At 52.4% G+C, this 24,436-nt stretch overlaps 11 protein-coding genes across 11 annotated transcripts; 3 read left to right on the top strand and 8 right to left on the bottom strand.

The window, feature by feature from the left end:
* Positions 1-277: 277 nt before the first annotated feature.
* Positions 278-1,123, top strand: CDV56_100550 (uncharacterized protein; the record flags this gene model as incomplete). Its single annotated transcript, XM_026754169.1, has 1 exon — positions 278-1,123. The coding sequence occupies one exon, from the start codon at positions 278-280 to the stop codon at positions 1,121-1,123; it is 846 nt and encodes a 281-aa protein (XP_026610591.1).
* A 302-nt stretch (positions 1,124-1,425) lies between these two features.
* Positions 1,426-4,482, bottom strand: CDV56_100754 (uncharacterized protein; the record flags this gene model as incomplete). The annotated part of the gene is made up of 4 exons (XM_026754373.1): positions 1,426-2,946; positions 3,018-3,415; positions 3,761-4,059; positions 4,130-4,482. The coding sequence occupies 4 exons, from the start codon at positions 4,480-4,482 to the stop codon at positions 1,426-1,428; spliced, it is 2,571 nt and encodes an 856-aa protein (XP_026610592.1).
* Positions 4,483-5,241: 759 nt separating this feature from the next.
* Positions 5,242-6,795, top strand: CDV56_101336 (hemolysin III family protein; the record flags this gene model as incomplete). Its single annotated transcript, XM_026754955.1, has 2 exons — positions 5,242-5,418; positions 5,470-6,795. The coding sequence occupies 2 exons, from the start codon at positions 5,242-5,244 to the stop codon at positions 6,793-6,795; spliced, it is 1,503 nt and encodes a 500-aa protein (XP_026610593.1).
* Positions 6,796-7,683: 888 nt separating this feature from the next.
* CDV56_101687 (tRNA(Thr) (cytosine(32)-N(3))-methyltransferase) lies at positions 7,684-8,787 on the bottom strand (the record flags this gene model as incomplete). Its single annotated transcript, XM_026755306.1, has 1 exon — positions 7,684-8,787. One exon carries the CDS (start codon positions 8,785-8,787, stop codon positions 7,684-7,686), a length of 1,104 nt encoding a protein of 367 aa, XP_026610594.1.
* Positions 8,788-9,403: 616 nt separating this feature from the next.
* On the top strand, positions 9,404-10,048 carry CDV56_101931 (uncharacterized protein; the record flags this gene model as incomplete). The annotated part of the gene is made up of 1 exon (XM_026755550.1): positions 9,404-10,048. One exon carries the CDS (start codon positions 9,404-9,406, stop codon positions 10,046-10,048), a length of 645 nt encoding a protein of 214 aa, XP_026610595.1.
* A 316-nt stretch (positions 10,049-10,364) lies between these two features.
* On the bottom strand, positions 10,365-11,920 carry CDV56_102051 (Zn(II)2Cys6 transcription factor domain-containing protein; the record flags this gene model as incomplete). The annotated part of the gene is made up of 3 exons (XM_026755670.1): positions 10,365-11,222; positions 11,272-11,607; positions 11,669-11,920. The coding sequence occupies 3 exons, from the start codon at positions 11,918-11,920 to the stop codon at positions 10,365-10,367; spliced, it is 1,446 nt and encodes a 481-aa protein (XP_026610596.1).
* Positions 11,921-12,488: 568 nt separating this feature from the next.
* Positions 12,489-13,220, bottom strand: CDV56_102343 (NudC domain-containing protein; the record flags this gene model as incomplete). Its single annotated transcript, XM_026755962.1, has 3 exons — positions 12,489-12,520; positions 12,571-12,892; positions 12,972-13,220. 3 exons carry the CDS (start codon positions 13,218-13,220, stop codon positions 12,489-12,491), a joined length of 603 nt encoding a protein of 200 aa, XP_026610597.1.
* A 695-nt stretch (positions 13,221-13,915) lies between these two features.
* On the bottom strand, positions 13,916-16,546 carry CDV56_102533 (uncharacterized protein; the record flags this gene model as incomplete). The annotated part of the gene is made up of 1 exon (XM_026756152.1): positions 13,916-16,546. The coding sequence occupies one exon, from the start codon at positions 16,544-16,546 to the stop codon at positions 13,916-13,918; it is 2,631 nt and encodes an 876-aa protein (XP_026610598.1).
* Positions 16,547-17,078: 532 nt separating this feature from the next.
* Positions 17,079-18,776, bottom strand: DPH2 (2-(3-amino-3-carboxypropyl)histidine synthase subunit 1/2; the record flags this gene model as incomplete). Its single annotated transcript, XM_026756552.1, has 1 exon — positions 17,079-18,776. One exon carries the CDS (start codon positions 18,774-18,776, stop codon positions 17,079-17,081), a length of 1,698 nt encoding a protein of 565 aa, XP_026610599.1.
* Positions 18,777-19,055: 279 nt separating this feature from the next.
* CDV56_103159 (maleylacetate reductase) lies at positions 19,056-20,186 on the bottom strand (the record flags this gene model as incomplete). The annotated part of the gene is made up of 2 exons (XM_026756778.1): positions 19,056-19,603; positions 19,661-20,186. The coding sequence occupies 2 exons, from the start codon at positions 20,184-20,186 to the stop codon at positions 19,056-19,058; spliced, it is 1,074 nt and encodes a 357-aa protein (XP_026610600.1).
* An 817-nt stretch (positions 20,187-21,003) lies between these two features.
* On the bottom strand, positions 21,004-23,536 carry CDV56_103382 (F-box/WD repeat-containing protein; the record flags this gene model as incomplete). Its single annotated transcript, XM_026757001.1, has 3 exons — positions 21,004-21,886; positions 21,963-22,377; positions 22,750-23,536. 3 exons carry the CDS (start codon positions 23,534-23,536, stop codon positions 21,004-21,006), a joined length of 2,085 nt encoding a protein of 694 aa, XP_026610601.1.
* Between the last annotated feature and the right edge of the window lie 900 nt (positions 23,537-24,436).

Here is a 24,436-nt window from a genome sequence, read left to right on the forward strand (position 1 = left end):
GTACGAGCAATGCAGCAACTCCAAACTGCCATCCTCTTTCTGCTGTCCGTCCACATCGACCTGCGTAAGTTTGGATAATGCAAGTTCCGCCATCTGCTGCCCCAGCGGGCAAAGTTGCGCCTATATTGAGCCGATCACTTGCGATGTTTCACAGCAAAATGCCACACTTCACCCAAAAGCTGTGGTTAAGACGACACGGCTTGGCGATTCTCTGCCGAAGTGCGGGGATTCATGCTGTCCTTTCGGATACAGCTGCCAAAGCAATAGCATTTGCGCCATGGACACGTCGACTTCTTCCATAGCCACTGGCTCAGCGTCTTCACTTACCACAACAACCTCCAGCCCTCCTTCTGCTTCTACAGCTCCAATAGCTGCAACTACTTCCTCGAAAGCCAAAGACACCGCATCCTCAACCGACGGTGTCCAGCCGACAATCATATCGGCATCTGATCCAGCAGACTCATCAGCCTCCAGCGCTGCTTCTAGCTGCAATGGAACATCAGCCGCTATGGCGACCGCATGCCCTTCCTTTCCAACGAAGGCGATCATTGCCAGCTTCTTCCCGGGCGCCGCCTTCGGGGCCGTCCTCGCACTGTTGGCGATGTTCCTCATGAGGCGACGAAACAATAACCTGCCCCCGTCTGTGAAGATCGCACAGCACACCCAGAGAACATCAAACGGAACCCTTATCGGCATCTCCGACCCCATTCCCTCCGAAGAGAACGCCTACCGAACCGATTTCCTCCTCCGAAGATCCCTGAAACGCAACTCCGAAGGCGCACGCTCAATGCTCCAACGCACGGGGACCCGCGTCAAGAGCCTGTTCGGCTCAACACCCAAGCCGAGCCAGCTGGCATCAAAGCCGCCCCCGTTGCCGTTAACGCCTCCGCGGCAGGTCCGCCAGCCCAGCACGGAGAGTATCAAGGTCTATACGCCGCCGGGGACGTTCGCCTCGACAGGTGTTCTCAAGCCAGAGCCGTACCCGACTATCGTCGTGGGGAGTAATGCAACCTTCACGGAGATGATTGACCAGGTAGGGTTCAAGAATAGCAAGGGTGATCCGAGCTACAGGGTCAATGAGACCCCGAGGTCAAGGAGCAAGAGTCCTCTCCGACCTCTCTGACTTGCCTGTCTTGTTCTTTTGCCTTGTTTTTGTCCATGGCGACCAGCCTTGTCTCCCATTTGTCCGGATTCATTCTTTTGCGTAGAGAAAAAGGTGTGATTCCCGTTTTATTATCTGTCGGCGTATACACTATTTAGCGTCCTGTGCACATATGCTGTTGTCCTTTATGTCTCGCGATTTGAAACCTAATAGTCTAGTTTCTTGTGCCAATCACCATGTGGACTAAACAGATGAAATGGTCAATTGATTATCATACCAATAAGGGTATACTATATACTACTCGAAACGAACGGAGATATTATCTATGAACGCATCGCCCGTTTAGCCTTCCGATCCGAAAAAATCCTCTTGATCTCTTTCAGTAGCCCCACGACAAGAGGAACACCGATAGGTCCCAGCAAGGGCAGGTATACGGCCACTTTATGTTCGTCTGGGAAATACATCTGACCCACCATGCTCTTCTCGAAGAAACTGCGCTCGGCCTCTGTTTCCGCGACGCGCGCGCTGGCAAGAGCTGCTTCGAAGCGGCCCTCGCGGAGATGTGTGCATGCCGAGGCCAGATGAAAAAGAGTCGTGGACACAGACGCGGCGACGTTTGCTGGGATAGGGATCGAGGGGAGAGACTCGGTGAGACGGGCGAGGGAGCCCATGGTGGAGGATGCGGAGAGGAGGAGCGTCGCAGCGCGGACGCGGATGAGCGTTTGCAAACGGAAGGGGAGGGAGGTAGGCGTGGTGGGAACGCCAAGTAAGGTGAGAAGCTGGTGGGAGAATGTCAGGAAGGCGGCGCGCAGTGATTCCTTGGAGAGATGGGCTGGGCTGGAGGGGTTCTCTTGGATGGTGGATAGAGGGGGATTAAGAAGGAAGACGCCTCCCCATTGAGGGATGATCCAGCTGGTTGCGCCGCTCTCCTTGACGAGCATGGGTGACTGTGAAGGCGCAGGGACATAGAGAATGAAGTTGATTGTAGGGCCGTTCCCGATACTAGGGCTCAAGGGCCATTCGGCGGCGTTGATGAAGGCACTCAGATCTTCCTTCTTCAAGGTCCAGGCTGCTAACGCCTCGTCGTATTCGGGCTTGGGTGCGGTTGGAGAAAAGGTCGCGTACAGCTGCACTTGCGTGTCGACAGTGAAGTTGCTAATGGGTTCCAGCGCTTGCAGCAGCGGGGAAATGTACTCCTCCACAGCTGCTTGGATGTCCCAGGAGGAGGGCTCTGCCCTGGGCGTGAACAGAGAAAAGGCAAGATGATAGGTCTCGGCGTACTTCATGGACCGTCTCAACCGTCTGCTGATACTTTCTGCTAGTTGCGGAGAGATGGAGTTGAGAACCGCCAAGGGCTGTTGATTGTTCGATGACGCAGGAGTGTTGGTGTTGGCGCCGCCCAGATTGCTGTCAGACAGGATTTGCGCAATGATGGCCTTTTCCTCAGTAAACAGATTCTGTAATTCGCTCGCGATGAAGGCCGATAGGGGTGGGCTGGATGACGAGGGAGCGGGAATCTGGCTCGGGGGATACATAATATCCAGCTGGGTCGTTTCGGAATGAAGCTCTGCTTTTGGAGCGACCAAATCATCCTGAGGTAATAGTCGAACTGTCAGCGCCGTATCAGGTTTGCCTGAACCAGCAAGCATCGACTGTCCTTGCGCGTTCACATGGCCTTCTGCGGCGATTGTGTCTTCGGACAGTTTCAGGCGGAGATGATGGGCGGAAAATTCGTTGAGATCGTCAAGGGTATGCTGCGTAGTTCGGAGAAGATGCTGCGCCTCTGCAATAGGCATAGAGGGTGTCTCAAAACGGATCTCAAGAGGAAATACAGGACGACAGGTCTGTATAACGTACCACATGAGTGTCTGATCTAAGAGCTCTCCGCTGGTGGACTGCGGGTGTATACACTTACCTTTCCATTGGCCCAATCGACCATCTCCTGGACGGGCAAATGAGCCCGATAGATAGATGTTGTCTTCCACCATATGGGAAATCCTAGAAAGATGATGACTGCCCAGAATGCAGCAATTACTCTGAATCGAGTCCGAATAGCCTCTGGCTTCTCGGGCGGAGGAAGGTGTTGCGCGCTTGCCTTGGAACTCATGGTGGTGGGGGTGGACGGTTGTGTAGTGGTTTGTATGGAAGACCGCAGGTCTTCATTCTTGCTAGTCATGACCAGGACATTCTTTGTTCTCGTGCCTGCTTGAGCGGTGGCGTTGAAAGCACACGTTGTGCTGGGGAAGTGTTCAACAGGAGGCGGAGTGAAGGCGGAGAACAGAGTGGCAGCATCAACTCCGCCGAGGTATGAGACTACAACAGATGATTGTACAACTTGCAAGTTTTCTTGATAGATTGAACGCTTGCTTTGTTTGAAATCAAGCATAGCTGGTACTTATTATCACTGAATTTGCAAAGAATGAATCGAGGACTGGTAATGCCGCAATTCAAGACAATGATGTAGATTACATGCAAACAAAGTCCCTTTACCTAGGAGTCTATAGTCCAAATTTCCGGGTATCTCAGAGTATGCGCCTGTTGAATGAGAAATGACAATGAAAGGAAAAGAGTAAAATGAAGAGGTCCCAGGTCTAGTATTCCTTCTCAAAGATTTTCTGGATCGGTTTTGCTGCCTGGGATCGATTGTCAACAAATGACCGTTGGAGGGAAAATGCTCAATGTCGAGGGAAAAGGAGAAGAAAAAAAGACATACATCAATAAACCGCTCTAGATCTTGGTCCAGGCTAGCCAGGTCGTCTTTGCGCTTCTTGTTCTCTGCGATCAAGGCTTGCTTGCGCTTCAGAAGTTCCTGGCGCGCCTGTTCGAGCTTCTCCCGCTCGGCATGTTCGTGGTTAATGCGTGCAATCATAAGTTCATGTGGATCAAGGTCTGCGTGTTCGGGATGAAGGGCAAGAAACTCTTCCACAGGGATCAATGGCAGGGAGAGGTATTTGTGACTAAAAGACAGCGACTTGTTAGTCCAACCGCAAGGGAGCAGAATGAAAATGGAAATAACGGTCTACATACTCATATGATTCACAGGCAGCAATCTCTCCAGTCAGATGCCGCTGTTCATAATACAGATTCTGCAGTTGTAAATGTAACCGATCGATCTCTTGACGAGCTTCTGCCGTGAGTTGTTTCGTCTGGCGAACCCGAAGAATAGCATCCCGACTCTGACCACGAAGCTGGGCTAGCAGGGCAAAAAGGTGTTTTTGCTGTTTAGAGGCAGCCAGAATCGCCTCTTCGGGGTCGGAGGAAGGAGACTGTGCCGTGGGATCTAACAAGGATAAAAGCTTCTCGCATTGTTCGCGCGTCTCAGCGCTGGTACGCAACACGGGTAGCAACGAGGCATCGGAGACAATGTCACTGATAGTCATGGCGAATTTGCTGAGATCGAAATGGAGGGTAGCGATCGATAGAGCTTGGCCAGAAACCGGTGGCGAAGGCCTGAGCTCTAGAAGCACGAAGTTTAGGATGGACCGAGGAAGATTAGCAGGAGAGAGATGGAAGTATCGGAGAACGTGGAGAGACGGCGGTCGCTAATGGGCTGGATGGAGATGGAGGGAAGAAGGTGAGTACCTGGATCAGCAGAGGAGAGGGAAATGCAAGACATACTTGTTCTACATACTTGTTGATGTTCAATTCACATGAAAAGGCTGGGGATTCTGATTGATGATTATCACATCTGCTGCCCCTCTTGGTCCCATTCCTCCTCCAATCTGCTGTTTCGCTTCATCCATGTCTCTTCGTCAGGTATTATCTATCGCCCCCCGCCCGATCGATCTATCTCTTTCTTACTGTCTGACTGTCTCTCACTCTCTGTCTCTCATCCTCCTCTCTCTCCTCTCTTCAAGTTTGGTCGTCTGCTTTTAAATAGTCTTTGATCTGATATAAAAGCAATTACCGTGAACCTCTCCACCCAATTACCGACCTCTCCCCTTACTCCGTGCTTTTCGTCGATCTGGAATATCGTTCCGAGGATCCGCTTTTCGGCTCCCAACAATAACAACAGCAAGACAATTCCCACTTCGTACCTCCTCACTGAGACCTCGACAAACCTACAAGACTATGCGGATTTGAGATCCAGATATCAAGGTGGTGGACGAATCTCGGCTTGAATTGTCTATTGATCATCAATGGCCTGCACAACGCAATCTGTGACCCTCGAGTCGTATCCAGACGCGGCCTCAACCTCTTTTGCGTCGACTCCCAACGAGGAAACCAGTCTTTTGCGAGATCGAAGGCGGAGGCACTCTTTCCATACGGCTCGGAAGCTGTCTTGTGACTATGATGGCGATGCTATTTTTTTGAGGGTAAGGTCAAGCTCCGCTGTACAGAGTGTACTCTGTTCTGACGTTCATCAGGTTGAGCTCTTTCTGGCGGAATTGGAGAGACGCATGCACTGGATCGAAGAGTATCGAAAGTCGCACATGGTTCAGATCGACTCGAGTCTTCGCAGAGCGTATGCGACACTCGAAGCCGTGAGGGACTCATGCTCCTACGCCTCCGGGGAGCTTATGGGAGGTGGAAAGAAGAGAGCCAAGATCCTGGTCGAAACCCTCGAGGATCGCTACAACGAAGCGCTGGCTACGAAGGAGACTCTAGAGCAAAAAGCTCAAGCCGGGGTACGCCTGATGGAGTCCTTCCTGGTCGAGCTGGAATCTCGAGCCCATGCGGTTCGGGATCGCGGGATTTATGGCGCTCTGGACGACGGATGGAAGGCGGTCGACTCGAAGCTGGTGCACGCTCGTGAGGTGGTCGACGAGGGGATGGAACGAGCTCGACGAGCCAAGGATGTGCTGCGGGAGAGCATTGATCGTGCCATCTTGCTGGCTCAAGAGCAGCGATTGATCACTTACGCCGACCTTCCTCACCCGTGGCGAATCAACCCCCACATCTTGCAGGGGTATCGCTTTTCCTCATCCAAGGTGGAATGTCTCATGTCGGTCTTCAGCTTCTGCAACGAAACCGTCAATATCTGGTCGCATCTGATCGGTCTCTTCATTGTCCTCTCGGTCGCCTTCTACTTTTACCCGCTGAATCCTAATTTCCACCTGAGCACCAAGACCGATGTGGCGATCGCTGCTGTATTCTTCTTTGCTGCGTGCAAGTGTCTGGTCTGCAGTACCCTGTGGCACACCATGAACAGCATTGCCAACCAGCCTCTTATGGAGCGATTCGCGTGTGTCGATTACACGGGGATCTCGCTTCTGGTGGCCGCCTCTATTGTGACGACCGAGTACACGGCTTTCTACTGCGAGCCAGTTTCTCGCTGGACTTATATTCTGCTGACCATGTCGCTCGGAATTGGCGGTGTCATTCTGCCCTGGCATCCCACTTTTAATCGAAACGACTTGGCCTGGGCTCGTGTGGCATTCTTTGTGACGCTTGCGCTCACAGGATTTGCGCCTTTGTTCCAGCTCACTTATACCCGAGGATTCGCCTGGTGTCTTTACTTCTATGCTCCCGTCATGAAGAGTATTCTGGTCTACTTTGCCGGAGCCTGCATCTACGCCTCTCAGGTTCCTGAGCGGTGGCGTCCTGGGCTTTTCGACTACTTCGGTGGCAGCCACAACATCTGGCATCTGGCCGTGCTCGGTGGTATACTGTTCCACTACTGCGCCATGCAGGATTTGTTCGCCGGTGCTTTCATCAGAGCTCAGGGAGAATGTCCTAGTTTGACGACGTGAAGCGTCTGAGCAGATGATTCAACGTTCATGCGCACGGTCGGCTACGAATGAGATCCACGACATTTTCTGATTGCCATACACAAAAGCATTTAGACATTGACCACAAAGACTTACGGTCACGTACCTGTCAGCAGTTGACTCGGTCTTCTGCAAGTCCTTGCGTTATAAGACTTCTTCGAGCACATTTCGAGCTCTTGCTGTTGAGTCACTGCGATTGCATGGGGAGCGTTGCTCGTTTTGCTGATGTTGTGATTGCGACTTGTCCATTCTTTCGAGATCCCTTCTTGTAAATACTCCTACTGGAACCTCTGGGCCGTTGCATAGCTGCTTGTGCATGGCTAGAGACCGGATTCTGTTCTTACTGTCCAGCTGCTTTTGTTGTTCTGTTAGTCGAACTTTGGTTTTTGTGCGACTTGCTGTCATTTAGTTGAGTACATACGTCGGTCCCTGGTATATACAATGCTTCTCCTCGAGAGCATGCAATTCAAAGAAATAAGAATGAGCAAATGTCGGAACAAATCATTTGCGTCAAGTAACTTGACAAGATATTAAATTGAATGCAGGTACTCTATCCTGTCTATATGCTTCATGTCATAACATCATTATCTCTATGGCTGAGACCTGCCATTACTGCCGGACATTAATGTCGCAGGGCTATCGCTCGATGACCCATCTCTAGGCGACGTTGTTCAAGGTCCACAGCGATAGCGGCTGTAGAGGTTGGTTCTATCTTGAACGAAGACAGAGACACCAGCGTGGGTGAAGCTGCGCTTGCTGAGGTGAGACCGACGACGGTTGGATATGTGGTGACCTGGCAGCCACAGCGTTAAGAGCAACGGCTCAGACTCCGCGTCTATCATAATATGGCTGTGCAGCATCACACACGATTCACGAATCCGTCTTCTCAGCTTCCACGGCAGCAGGTGTCTCGCGTTTTCTGTAATGGGCCTGGATCCAGCAGCGGTACATCTTGAGTTTCCGCTGGCGATTGACAATCAAGCGTCGATCGACGGCTATCTTGTCGACTTCGAATGCGCCCTCGGTAGAATCCGCAGCGATCGTATTATCCTCGGCCACCTGCAGGCCCTTCTCTGGCGTCCATGTCCCCCACATCTTCTCCAGCTGATCTTTCTCGAAAAAGTATACCCGCGTCCCGTCGCCGCGGACGTAAAAGTTCTCATCCATGTACCGGCCCTTTTTGAATCGTACCTGAGCCAGATCGCCGCGCCCATAGTCGCGGAACAGAACGAGGCCACCCGGTTTCAATACCCGATGGACATTACGGATAGCCTGGTCCCATTGACTGGGCGCCAGAGCGGAGAAAATGAAGATGAGAATGACCACATCTACCGACTCCTCCGTCAACCCCTGCGGAAGTCCGTTATTCTCCTCATCCGGCACGGCAGTCACATCCCACACATCCGCCGAGATGAACTTGGGATCATAGTGCTCGCTCTCCCGCATAACCTGAACCGCCGTTTTGGAAAAATCGCACGCATGCACCATCAACTCCTCATTCTCATTGTTCGTGATGAGCGGAAACGCCGTATTACCCGCCCCCGCACCAACCTCAAGCACGACCTTCCTACCCGCCCCCTTCTGCGTTACCTCCGCCAGCACGGGAAACTCCTGCCGCAGCCACTTGCGATCCTTGAAGAAGTTGGCCGTGTTGTTCTTGTAGAACAGATTCCACCATTTCGCGGGGTCCTTGTTGAAGCGCTGCTTGTCGAAGTCTGAGACGGGGAATTCGCGCTGCTTGGCGTATTGCACTTCAGCGAAGGCTTTGAACTCGTCGTCCGGCTCGACATGGTCCCAGGCGTTGAACTCGAAGACGTCGTCGCCTTCTTCGAGGTAGCGGGAGCCGAACTGGTAGGGATCGGTGCGCTTGAGGTTGTTGGCGGGGTCGTGGGAGCGATGCGGGGGGACGGTGGGAGGCTTGACTGATTGTATGATGGTTACAATTTCATCTTTAGTATCTGCGTCCGGCCACATTGTAACTGGTTTGACTTCGTTTATTTATTCTTTTAGTTTGGTGAAAGAGTGTCTATCGCGCTGGATGGAGGCTGTTCAGGCATGTCGGGAAAAAAATCACTGATAACAATAATTTAGTGGGGAAAATCTAGACTGCTGGATGCCTCAGGCAAAGATACCAACGGTACCGCGTATCTAATCGGTTGATGCTGCAGCCAATCATATGCAAGAGACAATATGGATGCCTGAGCCTATGGTACTGTGACCGGCCTGAGGCAGTGAGGCACAGCCAGGATACGAAGCCAACTTCTGTCATCTTCTCTTCTCTCTTTCTTTCTTTTCTTTCTTCTCTTGTATGCCCTCTTCTGCTCATTGACTATTCATCTGTCCAGCTATCACGCTGGACTCCGCTGAGCGTCATGTTGCACTGAAATCCAGACACCTCCTCGAGTCAGCCTTGCTGACATCTGACAATCCATTGATCCGAGCGTCTTCAACATTACTACTTGGCCTCCATTGATGAACCAAATCAATTACTACTCATTATCTTTGCATATATACGTATGATAAAATTAGCCCCTATATTCTTTCATATCATTCAGAGGTCTCCTTAAGCCCTCGTACAAACAGTTCAGTCATGTCCATTCTCAGCGGGCTGTGCGGGTGCTTCGCCCCGAAGAGTTCCCTGCGCTCCCCATCAGCCCCGGCTCCAGGCCGAGCAATGGCCGAAACCCATCATCGTCACAACGACAACAACTACTTCACCTCTCACCATCATTCCGATGAAGGGCCGGTCTTCATGACCTTCGACGAGGATGGGTACACCCCACCCGTTCCGCTGCCACGGTACACCCCGCGGCCGATGAGCAGCATCCAAGAAAAGACGCTGGAAGCGCACATGCGCGATCCGCCCGTCTCGTCATCACGCTCCATCGCCTCACTGCATGATGAGAAGAACCCGCACCACTTTGCCGGCACGGACGGGGACGAGCTCACCTCGGACGTCTCGTCGGCTATTTCCTTCCCAAGCAGCTACGGCAACACCTCGACGGCTACGAGGGAGACGCCCCCGCCGCCGTACTCGCCGCGGATCTCGCCTGCCCCGTCGAGGTCCATGTCCATCTCCTCGTTGAATCCACCGCCGCTGCCTCCGCCGCCCCCTATGGCGCACATTGCGCAGTCCAGGCCAGTGTTTCGGCGGGAGTGTCTGCCGCGGGATCTTGCGGGGCATGGCAGGGTCAGTTTCGAGAGCCAGCGGCGCTTCTCGTGGGAGAGTAGGTGAATAACGAGTAACGAAATTGCAGTAGTCATTTGCTTTTTGTTTCTTTCTTCCGTGGCTTATGGCTGGTGTTTTGATTCGGTGGGAAGCGTACTTGGGCACTTTACAGTAATTAATGGTTGGCCTCAATGGTCGTCGGATGGAGGCATTGCGTTCTTTATGCTCTTCGGATAATGGGATTGGGCCACATCATGCTATGCATGCAGGATTGAGTGGCTGGCGCAATGGTTGGACGGAGTGTCAATACTGACTTGGTATATTGCACATACGCATCTATAATAATGATGAGTAGTTTATGAATGAACATTGGACTTGGATATCATTCTACCGGCTGACGGGGCTCATATGGTATAATCAAGGGTCCCTCCATCTCAGCACGTTCCTGAACATGCTTGAGCAGATACCCACAGACCTCCGCCGGAAACTCCAACAGCTTCAAGATGCGCGGATCCTCGCTGTTCTCGAGATACATGCAGATAGCCGCACACTCGGAACGCACCCGGTTCTCCGCCCACCAGAGCCGAACAGAGTCCATCAGCGCCAGCCACCAGCTGAGAATAATCAACGCAGGCGGGTCCTTCTTCGCTAGCTGTGCCCAAAAGCTCGGCAACAAACGGCCCATGAAGTTCGTATACTTCGAGAAGCTCTTGATGGACCGTTCGGCCTGGAGCAAGGGCGTGAGCATCCGCAGCGGCCACAGGTACGGATTACTCTCTTCCGTGGCTGTGTCGTCGATACCGCAGATATCAGCGAGCTCCGGGTGCAGACCAACCCGTCCGGGCCCGTGGTCGCCGAAGGCTTGAGTCTCCTCGCGGGACGCCATGAAGATCTCCCACCACATGCTGATGCACAGCCAGGGTTGGGTGAGCCCCAGGAGGTGCCGCAGACCGCCCTGTAAGGTGAGCCAGCTCAGGGCTCCTGGGTCGTCGGAGAAGACAAAGGATCTGCGGGGATTGTATTCCTCCAGTGCGAACGAGTGGACGGTCATGAGCAGGCATGTGGAGAAGAGAGCGTCCATGTTGTGCGGACCGACTGTGCAGGCGAGCTCCTTGGAGTACTGGCTGATCGCTTGTTGCCAGTGATACGCTTCGGCCATTTTGTAAGTGGTGTTGTCAGGCACAACATAACGAAGATGGGAGGTTGCCACCGCTATGACGGTGTGCATGAGGAAGGGTGTCTGAGGCTGTCAGCTGTATTTCCCAGTGCTCGGATACAGATTGACTGACATTGAAGGCTAATTGGGTCAATTGGTTTCTCATGAGTTTCTGTGTGCGCTGATTGGCAATGGTAGGAGTTGTGGCGTAATGGAAATGATGCAGAGCGCGAACGGCATCGGGTAAGTGTCGCTTCTTCGATCCAAGCTGCAGCAGATCATCTATTTTCTCTGCCACTTCGAGGAGATACATTGAATATTCTCTAGAACTTGGTGATACCAGCTCAGGCTTTTTCTCAATGAACAAGGAGACAACGCCCCTTTCGTTGGCCGAGCAATCTTGACCAGCATATACACATGTAACGCCATGTTTCTGGCATCGCAGGCAGTGGGGTTGAGTCTCATCGCACTGAAACCATCAGAATACTCTACAATACCTAAGCCAGAACGAAACAGGAAAGGCAACGTACTTTGACTCGTCTTCTCTTGCAAGCGAGACAGCCGAAGCGGGATTTGCGGTGCGGCCGCCGCGCATGGTACACACGCTCAGTGGACCCTTCGCTGCTTGAGGGTCCAGTAGCGGAGGATCGGTACAGGGGGACTCGAAATAGACTCTTCTGGCCTTGCAGAGGTCCTGACGGCCCGGAAGGTTGCGGATTGGTCTTTGACTGGGTTCTGTTGGCGGCCTCGGGAGAACCCGATGTTTCCGGAGTAGATAGCATTGTATCCTCAGGGGATATCTGCTGTAATTCTGTAATTCGAGCCTCCAAAGTGCGCTTCAACTATAGCTTTGAAGGGTTGTTATAGATGGATAGAAATAAAGACTCTGAATAGGAGATGCCTCATCGGGCTCGATTGGCTGCGCCTTGCTTGTCTCGTCATCCGCTTTCACACGATGGGATTGGTTCGACTCGTGAGTCAAGGCTGATGAGCTGAGTTCATCTACATCACTCTCAGCCTATGCTATGTTCGGACGACTGTCCATCATGTCCATGAAAGGGTGCTGGAGAATGATGGTGAGGCTGATGGGAATACGAGAAGACGGTAAGACCATCCTATAGATGTGGCACTAGTCCCAGAACGGCAACTCTCGCATTCGCTTGTGCTGGCCTTACCCGAAATGGTAAAAGCAGTTCTTCTATAGAAACAGCAGTGAGTCTTGGATCAAGTCCTGTTCAGTCAAACAGATGAATAAGGATAATCAGGCTCCATTAGAGTTCCCTGTTAACCTCAAGTACACTGATAATCATTCATTCATACACAATCAACAAGCAGTAGACCCGCACTACCTCAACCGATCTTTGCATTCGAAAAGTCCATCTCTGTAACCCATTAGAACCTAGACCATGCCGAGTCAAGCTAAAAAACATACCTGGATGTTCAGCCTGGAACTTCTTCAGGATGTCCATCTTCCGCTGCTCGTCGCTAGTCATCCCGCCCATCTCCTTCTGCCGCTGATCGTACATCATCTTCTCGACCATCGCCCTCGTCTCGCCGTCCAAATCACTCAAACTCGAGTTCTCCGGTGTGATCTTGCTCACATCGATCTTCGGCGCCGTCGTCACAACATGAGGCCACCATTCCATCTTATTGACCTTGTCCAGGTGAACCGAGACCTCCTTCCCGGGAGGCTTGGACGTCGTCTCCAGCGTCCAGGAGGATTCATCGACAAGAATAGGATGAGGAAGGTCGCCCTACGCTCATCATATTAGCTCCTCTTCCCTTCCACATTTACCGTAACATCCATCAGGGCCCAACCCCAGCAGTGCTCACCTCAATAAACGCCTCCTGCCCCTTAATCGCAACCTTGATCTTCGTCTTGGTCAACACAACGTCCAGATCCCGTCCTTTGATGTTCGCCGGAACGGGAATCGTCACGTCCACGTCGCGGATCGTCTGCGTCCACTTGTAGGGGAGCTGGGCCTGCTCTGCGGCTTCCTTCGCCTTGCGCTCTTTTTCTTCGTGTTCGCGATCGGCGACGTCCTTGGGTGTGGGGTCATGTTCGAGATCTGTGGATGACATTGTTATGGGTGTCTGGGGGTTCGTTGGGTGTATGTAGCTGTTGATCGATTGAGGCTTGGAGCTGGATAATTGACGTGTGGGGTTAGCGGCTTTTTGCGCGGGGTTAGTAGCTTGGAGGCTTACCTCTGACAGTGACTGGTAGAACGATCTGATTTTAAGGAAGAGGTAGATTAAGTAGGCAAGACTGTCGGCTGCCGAAAAAGAGAAGATCGAGCTGCGCCTTTTGGATATAATTCGAGTACCTTCTGTCGGTCACGGCGGTTGGCGGGGCCGTTCCGCAGCTATGCTGTCGATTGTGGAGACCTCTGCTTTCATGGTTGAGAGCTTGAGGGTCGAGACTAGATAGTATCAGTTTATCTACCCTTTGGTCAAAATCTATGAGTCCATCATGTAGCTTCACATTTCATTGCTTTGTTCTGCTCAATTCCCTGTAGCTAAGTGACCGGACTTCCTTACAAGGTACATACACAGAATAACAAATAGACTCTTCCTAGTAATTGACCCGAACAATGACCAGATGCCATAACATACTCGCTAGCTGCATGACAATAATGCGAATAGAGCAGTCGTCACGCCTAACTCCCATCACATGAATGCTTTGCTTCCCGCGCAAAGCCCGACGCTGTTGAACATATCGCTAAACACACATTACTGATACCGAAGACAAGGCAGTCGAAGACAAGCAGTCGAGAATCTCACTCGGAACTGTCAGTCAATACATCATCCACCAGGAATTCCGCTCCGAGAGGACTCTGATTGAATGCGAAGATCGAGGCCGATGGTTCGTTCTGCTGAATATCCTCCACCTCGTGTACTTCCACGTCTGACATGGCCTCAACCAGGTCGAAGAATTGTCCTGCAAATTCCACAACCTCGTCCGCCAGCTTGAACTCCAGAATCGCTTCCAGAGCCTGCATGTCTTGCTTCCACTTCTGCTCCCGTCGCGCCTTTTCTTCTGCCGTCCGACGACATGTCCCATCCCGCTCACGGAGCTTCATACAATTCGGGCAGTGGTAGTGCACTTGACAAAAGGAACAGTTGCAAGGCGGGTTGACATTGATACAATCCTGGCAGACGTAGACCGAGCAGGCCGTGCATTCCCGAAGGATACTAGAGCATCTCTGGCGCTGGTCACCGACCGCGCGAACTTGAGGGCAAAAGAAGGACTGGCAGCCTTGCCATCTTGGGGAATCAAACGGCGACTCGCAGAAGAAGGACGAGGGCGACGAGGACCGAGAGCGGTTTGAATTACTGACCGAGAAACTTCTTGAGCGGCGGTGGATAGGTGCCACAGGCCTGGAAGATATACCCGAACTCAGCAGGCCGGGATGTCCCATATCGCCAATGGCACCCCCGTCCCCGTTGTCTTCAGTGAAACTGCTAGTCGTAGAATCGAAGATGCGCAGGGTCCGGTAAGGTAGCTCGATTTCGGGAGAGGAACCCGCAAGCCCGGGCTGTGCAATGCCGAGCTCTCGCATCAATTCGGTGTTGAGCTGATCGGACCTCAGCCCGGACGGGTTCTGAATAGCCATCTTCTCCAAAGCCAGGTCCCGATAACCGCAGATGCGAAGACGGAGGCCCCGCAAGTCGTGCTCAATGCACAATGGCTTCGAACAACTCTTGCAATGAACCTTCCACTGAGGAGCGTCGTAACATTCTTGGCACAGATTCCGAGGACATGCTGTAGGCTGGCGATCTGGCGGTCCCAGTAGCCATTTCATCATGGCGATATGACCTGTCTCAAGGGAGTAGTCTGGTTTGCGCGGGTCACCGTAAGCATACTTGGGAAAGGTCTTGCTCCACTCGTTGGCCGAGTATTCCAAATCCTCCCAGCCTTGACCCCGGGGCAAAGGAGCTGCGCGCACCTGGTCCACGTCCCGGTTAGGGGTGCCGATGCTGATGCCGCCGCCTCCAGAAAATATGGGCTCGGTACAACACCAATGAAATTTCAGGTTCGGATAAGGCACTGGGTCATTGGGATTGACAGAGACGTTGTCCGTCGTGCTTCTGAGAGGATCCTGCATGAGACACGGGGACACAACAGCACCAGGTGCCCACCAGAAGCTTTTCGCTGCGTCCTCTGGCGCTGACGAACTGGTGCGACTGTGGAGATAAGGTCGGTCATACGCGCAGCTCGCACACAGGGTCTTTCGACACCCGACGCAGTGCATCAAAATACTACATTGTTCGCATCTCTCAGAAATCTCCTCAAAGCAATTGTCGCAGCGGACGTTGTCAACAAAACGAGTGTGGCTCGAGCGCAGATGGGCAGGCGTCATCTTGCCTTCGCCCGGCTCCTGTCCTTCTCCGGTGCCGAGTGGCTCGCCATTGCAGCCGGTCTCGCTGTGTTCCCACAGCTTCCCATCTCTCTGGCTTGGCCGACTGCCCGGTTCCACTGGGCCGATCCAATTCTTAGACCTCCACAGCCGATCAAAAACCACCCATACTTCGGCAGAACCTTGAGGGACCCTCATAGAAACATAGCTCCTTCTCCGGAAGCATCTTCCGGCAGGAGTAGAGCACCATGCAGTGTCAGTCCAGATCCCCAATTTGTGACAGAGGCTGACCAATTCATGCGTAGGCTCGGAGTCAGAATCCTTTCGCACGAGAGAAGATGAGAGGTACGGTCTGCGTCTATGATGCCGGCATCGGTAGGTGTAGAGACTTTTGAGCGCAAGTCGTTTCGTCGACGAGGAGCTGCCGATATTCTTTTCCATGTCCACGTCGTACTGGAGCCCGAACATGGTCAGATAGGGGATAATGTGGTACTTGAGAGAGACATTCTTGCAGCCGCGGACAGAAAGGTGCTCCAGGGTTTCTCGTCGCGAGTGCAAAACAGTAGAGATTAGAATCTGCCCCGAGACCGCGGTATTATCCAGCTCTAGACTCTTCAGACACGGGCTGAACGGAACCACCACGTTCATCAACAGTTGATCGAGAGCATATGACCGCGACTGGCGTGGCATCACCGACTCGGCTCCTCCAGGAAATATGATCCGGAGCGGGAACTGACTGCCGGATGGGTAGAACAAGCGGAACGAGAGGTACTTCCATGCCGTTGGGTAAGATTGGAGGAAGGATCGAAGGTAGCGGGAGGTATGAAAGAGCTTTAGGATAGCATCGGTGGGAGTCTGGAGTAGAAGAGATTCAAGAATAGGCGCGTGGGTGGTGATGACTCGCTCAAACATCGAAAGAGACCGCTGAGCCGGGGTGACAGACTGCTCCGATGAGGACTCCGAGAAAACTGAAGTCGTATCCTCCTCCATCTCATCTAAATCGCAACTTTTCACCTCCGGTTCAGAGGCCGAAGATTCACAGAGAGACATGGCAGCGTATTCTTTTCTTTTTTCCCACCCCCTCTAGCACTGCTGCTGAGGATCAAAGTGACGCGAGGCCGGGAGTGAAGCGGAGAATGCAGGCGACGCCCATCATAAGGGAAGAGAAGACGGGCTAAGATGCGCAAGGCAAGGAGTGCACTCCAAAGATGGACACCATGCGGAAGCCATCTAAGGGCAAAGGAGTGAAAGAGAAAGAGGGAATAAAGGAGATGATAACACCACCACCTGGCTGGGTGTTGTGCTTTGCCAACTCAGTAAGTTGGGATAAAACCCAACGCCTGAGATCTGCCCATTTCCATCATGTGATAGGTCGCCCTGGGTGTCGCGCGAGACACTTTTCTTTGCTCCTGAGGAATAAAATGTTTCGCCAATCAATTATCAATTCTTTACACAATTATTGGTCGAATATACTCTAGCTAACCCATAGGAGCTGGATCTACTGATGTGTCAAACAAATTTTGGTAACCGACTTCGTTAAGCCTCTATCCAGGGTATCTATACTACTTGATTGCGTCCTAAACTAGTGTTTCTCTATTGAATCCCCCACCGTATATCCCCTTGCAATGCCCTTGCGCCCTTCTACCACCAAGGTGCTGTCGCTAGGATCCTCTTCGTCGTACTGGATATGGAAGTCGCTGCCCAGCCCCTTCCAAGTCCGTTGCGACCGTAGAAATTCTGCCCCTGGAGAGACGGTTCCGCCGATCATGGCCAAGTCGCCTTTAGCTCGTCTGGCTAGGGCTCGGGCGGCGGCCGGTCCACTGACAGCAGAGACTGCATCATCACCCTGAGCAGAAACGCGGGGTGCAGGATTCCGCATCGGACGCGTGTGAGAGACATACCGGCCGGTTCGCAGATCAAACTCCGGGGGTGCAGATTCGGATTCCGACATGTCATCGTCGCCGTTTGGCGATGCTTCCTCGTCGGCTGTTTGCGCTTCGTCGGTAGTTTGGTCAAGGATGCTCTGAAAGTCGCTCTGCCAGGCTCCAGTCCAGACCCGCTCGTTGTCGCCCTTGAGAGCAAGCTCCAACTCAAACGGGGTGATCACCGGTTTCCAGAAATCTTTGCTGTCGACCAGGGAACTCTCCCAGCAGCCAATCACCACCCAGCCACCGATTTCACTGAAGTTAGCCACCTTGGCGGCATTGAGTTTGCCGACAACAAACATGTAGCTCTTTTTTCCTGCAGCTGCAATCTTCTGCTTTACATGCTCCACGATGTGAAGGTAGTTCTTCACACTGAGCGTATTGATCAAGATCCCGAAAATAGGGACGGTACTGAGCCTCGTCAGTATCGCGTAGCGACGCCCCAAGGCAGCCGACGTCGACGCGGGCAGCGGCTTGACATTCTCGCTCGGCGCGTCGGTGGTAGGATAGATGTGGATCGCAGCCACGCGGGATGCGAGCGTCAGGAGGAGCGCAGTCGGCGGGTCGGAGATGTGGAAGAGCTGCCATTCCGACAGCGATTCGGGGTTCTCACGCACGGAGTCCGGCACCGTCCGATTGGGAATGGCAGACGATGGACAATGGATTAACTCCGTAGCGTAGAGGTTTGTGTATCCTTCCTCAACTAAGCGCGCGTACACGGCAGGAATATGGTCGCAGTAGGTCACATCGGCCGCGAGTATGACCTTGGTGGCCTGATCCGGATATGTCGCTTTGAATGCCTGGATGACCGGCTCAATAGGTAACCCCTTGTGAGTGAAGACGTAGATAACAGGTAGTCTGGCCGTAGGCGACAAGCACGAGCGCCCGTAATGCACGACAACGTCCGCATTGACATGTTCTGCAGCGACCTCGTCGACACAGCAGGTCCCGTAAGATGTATCCGCCAATATGTACAATCTGGGTTCCGGCTCCGGCTCATCATCGACACTAAGTTGAGAGACATCTTGAGCTAGGTTCTCCGATTCCGCAACGTCCGTTCCGTTACTATTGTTCTCGGCATTGGTGTTGTCGACGTCGCGCCGCGCAAGACCTCGGCTGAGCAGCTGGAAAACACGAGGAGCATCTGGAAGCATATCATCTGGGAACTGCAGGGCGATGCGCTTGTACCGTGCCTGGCGGATTTCCTGCAACGTGCGCTCGATATCGTAGGTGATGGAGAGCTCTTCATCCGACACAGTGCGAGTCGCATTCTGGCGGGCGACGGGTTCGGTGGCCTCGAGTATGAGAGAATCTGGCGTTGAGAGAACGGGCGCCGCCTGCATTTCGGTTGCCATTTCGAATACAGGCCACAGGCAAAGGCAGGTGGAGGAATTCGTTCCGAAAGTTGGGATGTTGTGATGGTGGAAATTTTTATTTTTTGGTGAGGGCGAGAGAAATCCCCCACTTCACCCCGCCATCCAGACCCGCAGCCAATGGGACTGATGGGATGGTACGATAATCGTCCAAAGAGGCGATTAGATCTTTTTTTTTCTCATTAGGGACATTTCTTAACATGGGTATAGTATTTGAAATTGGATTTACATAATTATAGTAGGATATATGACAGGTGCTATCTAAAGATCTGCTCTCGCCGGCTCGCCGGCCCATACCCTCCGGATCAACTCCCGGATAGGAGTACGCTCAATATCTCGAGGATTCCAGTAAGGATTGCTTACAGCAATGTCTGCAGCCTTGTCAATATCCTCCTCCTTCATGCCAAACTCCTTGAGACCCCGCTTGACCTTGAGCTTGTCCAGCAAGACATTGAGGCCGTGAATAGCATCTCCGTTGCTGTCCGGAAGAGCCTCTGCAAGCTTTTTCATAGCCTCAGGAATCTTGGGAGCGTTGTAGGAGATAGCGTGCGGCAGGACAGCCGTGTGCGTCTCCGCGTGAGGCAGGTTGAAGCTACCGCCGAGAGTGTGGCAGAGTTTGTGGTGGATGGACATACCCACGCTACCCAAGCAAGTACCACAGAGCCAGGCACCGTATAGAGCCAGCGAGCGAGCAGTTTTCGAGGAAGGGTTCTCAACGATCTCTGGAAGGGCAGATGCCAGTGCCCGGGTGCCTTCAACAGCCATCAGGTTGATGACAGGGTTTGTGTTGCGGGCATACAGCGCCTCGACTATCATGACCATTAGCCTTTCGAACGTCATAGACATAGAAACACCATTTCACTAACCAGCGTGGGCAATTGCATTGACACCGCTCGTCGCACTCATTGCTGCAGGTAGAGTCATGGTAAGATCGACGTCGTAGATGACCGTCCCAGGGAGAATCTTGGGGTCCGAGCGAGTCTTCTTCAGTCCGTCCGCAGTCTCACCCAGGATAGGAGTCATCTCACTACCAGCATATGTAGTCGGGATGCAGATGTGAGGAAGGCCGGTCCGGATGCTGATCGCCTTGCCCAGGCCAATGGTACTTCCACCGCCGATGGAGACGACCAAATCCGCTCCTTGGGCCTTCGCATACTCGACTGCCTTATCCGTGATATGGGTAGGGGTGTGCATCGTAGCTTCGGAAAAGATGCCAGCCACTTGGCCCTTGAGAACTGATTTGACGGCCTCGGCCTGCTCGACCTGCTGCGGTGTCGACAGCACCAGCGGGGCCTTCAGGTTAAGTCGGGCGATCTCATCGGGGAGCTTTTGAATAGTACCGCTGCCGAAGATGACTCGGCCGGGGTTTGCATTGTACTCAAAGGCGTCCATCTTGACAATGTGTATGGTCACGGTTGTGCTGTGATCAGAGGTTTGACTGGTACGGGCCTCTCAAGGGGCGATGAAAATGGAATGACAGAACAAAGGAGGAGAACAGGGCAGCATGGCCATAAGTATAGGTTTGCTAGCCCATTGTCGCTCGGGATGAGGCTTGATCAGCCATGAATAATAACCTCTTTTCCCCACACCCCACCATCGGGGGGTGCGAATCCTCTTCAACGTCATGAGCGATTGGAGCGAAGCCTTAGGCAAAGTCCTTTGCCGTGGGTCTCTTTTGCAGGCCGTTGAGTTCTCGGCAGTTGACAAGTGGATGATCCCGTTGAAGTGGATGTAGTGCTTTTAACAATCATTTCTGTTGAATTTAGAATGGAGACAAAGGTACCGAATGGAGTTGACTACATGTTATTATTCTGATGTTGGCTCTGTCAATCCATTGTCACTCCGAGTAAGAAAGTTAACCAAGTCGGAAATCCCCCGTCTCCAATTCCGCCCCATAGAACACCATCCAAGGTACAGTATGCCCCTGCTGCTATTGGAGGTTCAAGCAGAAGTGGATGCAGATGTCTCCTAGTAGCATACATCAAGTATGTGTCTTCATTTCTGTTGAATACAGGGGTACCAGGTATGATTAATAATGTACTGTGATGCCTTGATATAGTTACATGTTTCGTCGAAGATCAACCACCCACGGTCATTCCAGCTTTTCTTTCGCATAAACACCGATATATGCATGCTATACCACACTGATCCACTTTTGGTCTTTCAAAAGCTTTTGGGGTATCCGGAAATCAAGTCAAGCCGAGTCAAATCAATCAATGTCGGCAAAGGCCATAATGTCTTGGCCTCCCTTGCCCTTGTTCTTCTTGCGCTTTCGTTGAGGCGGAGCAGCCTTGCGACTCTCACGATCGCTATCATCCGAGTCGGCATCATCGTCGCTGTCGTCACTATCGCCGCCAAACATGCGTTTCCCGCCCGCCATATCCCCGTCCATTCCATCTGAGCCGACGGCCTCGTGCCAGACCTTGACGATCTGACCGCCGCCAGTGACCATGCGTCCTTCAACGTCGAATCCCAGACCGATGACGCCCTCGGTCTCGTCATGCATGACTTCCGAAACGACCTTGTTCATACCGATCCGGACGAATTTCACTCCACCACTTCCAAGGCCGACCGCAATCATCTTGCCCTTTCCGAGCTCGTCAGGAACAACCGCCAGGGTCTCCAGCGACTCCCCGCCTCCGGCTTCACGCTGGACGTAGATGCGCTCGTCTTGGTCATCCCAGGCCCCTTTCTCCCAGAGTGTCAAGACCCCGCTGGAACCTCCCACGATCACCTTTTCACCGCGGCTCGTCCCCCCCGCGGGTAATCCGCCGATGTAAACGGAGCTTACCAATTCCTCTTCCTGATCTTCGCTGCGCACTAGGACACCGCGGCGGAGGTCTGTAACGGCTAACGTAGTGCCACCGGTAGTCACCCACTGCTTGCTGAAGCCCGAGGTGCTGGTATCCGACGGAGGGAGCGGTGTAAGAGACGAAATGTAGTCATCATGGGGATGATGTGTCTGCTGCGGCCGAGCAGACACGGGTGAGAAGGGGATTCGAAGGTCGTAGAGATGGAGTGCGCTGGAGTCGGTAGCGAGGAGGAGAGTCTGAGGGGAGAGCGCATGAACGATTGTCGGAGCATCGACCGATCTGCCATAACAGTCACTTAGTTTAAACCACCCACAGAGAAGTAGCATAATTGCGGCGCAAAACCCAATTGACTCACCCATCCTTCGCAGGAGGAATCGCAATTTTGTTTTCCACCACGCCGGTCTCCGCCTTTGCGGCCTTGACCAACCCATCCGTCCCCGCAGAGTACAGCATCTCCCCATCCACCCCGAACCCTAAACACCGACAGCTCCCCTTGTGTCGGCGGGTCCTCCACATCGTATCAATGTGTCCCTTGCCATTGCGTGACGAGGAAGTCGACTCAGCCCCGTCATCGTCGCTGTCGCTCTCCTCCGACGGAAGCCGAAAAGTTTGGACGTGGCCAGTAGACAGCCCAACAGAGACAATTGGCTCTCGCGGATGAATGGCCTGCGAGAACAGGTCCGCTGAGAGCGGGAGGGTGCAGACCGTGTCAAACATGGCGTGAGGAGGAGGCAATTCAAGGTCTTTCTTCACTTCTCCTTGAAGGAGCTCTAGAATAGATGACATTTAAAGTGGGTACGTACGGGCCGATGAATCTTCCGCCAGTGGGTTCCTATAGCGTATGCCAACTGTCCTACTCTCAACCGTGCCCTAAACTCCGTCATCTCTGAATTCTGAAAGTCAACTAATTGATTTTGATTATGAGGAATGAATACCAGACCGGGATTGAGACACTTCCGTCCGCCTGCTGCGGTGAATAGCTAGATGGACAAGGAAGTGACTAGAAGCCGCTGTTAATATACTCGGAAACTGATCTTCGTATTCCTGCATGACCAAAGAGGGAATAGTTCTACACTAGCTCCTCTATCCAGAAAGAGCAAGAGAGCAAGATGATCAAGTACAGTTGAGTCTAATCGCCGTACTTTCGCTCCCATACTTTACTCTTGGGGAGCCAAAGTCCCAGTTATTATATAAACCCCCGCCGAAAGTGAATTCAAATTTGCCCAGTGGCCACAGCCAATTCTCGAATTCGTTCCAACTGTCATACCTGGGATCCCAGCCCATATGGAAGAATACAACATCACAATCAATAAGGAGCTTCGAGATAGGGATGGTGGACCACAGAGACCTCAGTTCCCGCTCAAGTATTTCGGAAAATACAGCGAACCGGAACACGAATGGATCCTGCGCTGGGAAAATAACCCCCTTCTCGATGCCGGAATACAAATCTCCCAGTCGACGACAGTCTCTGTGAGGTTTGAGCGTGAGTTGCGAGGAGATAAGCGTTCTGATATCCAGGTACCAAGGTCCAACAACGGTGATGTTGTTGGAGGGTGGCTGCTGGGGCAGCATGCGTCTCCAACTGGCTTCTCTTCGAAGATAAACCTCCTCCTCGTGGGGTCCAAGAAGAGGCAAGGCCTCGGATTGCGCCGGCGAGCGTTTATGGGTCTGTTTGCGTTTGCGAAATAGACCATGCCAGAGATTTGACTCGACGAATGGGTTTATACGTCTTTCCTCTGGGTCAACCCGCTTCTCAGAAGGCTTGAAGAAGAGAGCTTTCTGGAGAGCACTTGAATCTTGGGTGACACGATACCACATACAGCAGACCCGCTGAGCTGAAGTGAGCAAGGTGGGTAGATCAACTTGGAGGAGGATTTCCTCGAGAAGCTCTGGAACCCCAAAGAGCCTGTGAGATGCTGAAGAATCCATCCTGTTGGCAGTGAGAATAGGCTTGGTTGGTTGGTGATGGTGGGAGTTTTCCATCTCTAGCAGCGTTAGACGTCATAAATACAGCTTGAGTCTTGAGCCGGTCATCATAGCTTGAATGAAACCTAGGATCGATGCCAAATGCAATGCCTCACCCCCTGCTAGCCATAAGTGATAAAGTAAGACATGCTGAACAGTGATGATAAGTATAAAGCCTGAATCAATTCCAGAACGCGGCTATTCCGCCCAGACAGGCTCAGAGTGTCGCGTACAGAATTATCAAGGTGTTCTCGACATCAGGTAGTGACATGTTTCCTCGTTTGGTATATATCTTGTTTCTTGTCAAGGGTCGTCCAGGTACTCTGTCAACCGCCCCGAGTAGCCTGATCTACTTTTCTTCTCATCCTGTACGTGACTGCATCTCTCTTTAGATCGATCACATTGTGTCTGTATCAAGATGATTTCCGTTGTGCTGCCAATACAGTTCTGCACTCACTCCCCCTCCACAGTAGAGCTTCACTTGGATCTGAAGAAAGTTGATTATGATTCTGCTGATTCTCCATTGCCATGGGTTAATGCATAGAGATAGACTCCAATGAGAAGGAGATTTGGATGTGTAAGAATTGAGTAAAGGCACTGCAGCCTGAAGGCGATCAAATAGATCTTCCTAAGTTTGCTTCGAGACTACGAATACAAGGTGTCATCTGTGGTCGCCAGAAACGAGGACAATGATCTTGCAAAACGGCAACAAAAAATTCTTCAATTCAACCTCATATGTACAGGAGAAGTCAACGTCGAGATGCTTTCTAAAGAAATAGTGAAAGACTGCATCATTTGGAAAGCAGAAACCAAACCGGAAATTCACAAAGAAGGTGACAGAATAAGAAAGCAGCAAGTTGAGAT

This window comes from Aspergillus thermomutatus (assembly GCF_002237265.1).
Source record: "Aspergillus thermomutatus strain HMR AF 39 chromosome Unknown NODE_297, whole genome shotgun sequence".
Lineage (NCBI taxonomy): Eukaryota > Fungi > Ascomycota > Eurotiomycetes > Eurotiales > Aspergillaceae > Aspergillus > Aspergillus thermomutatus.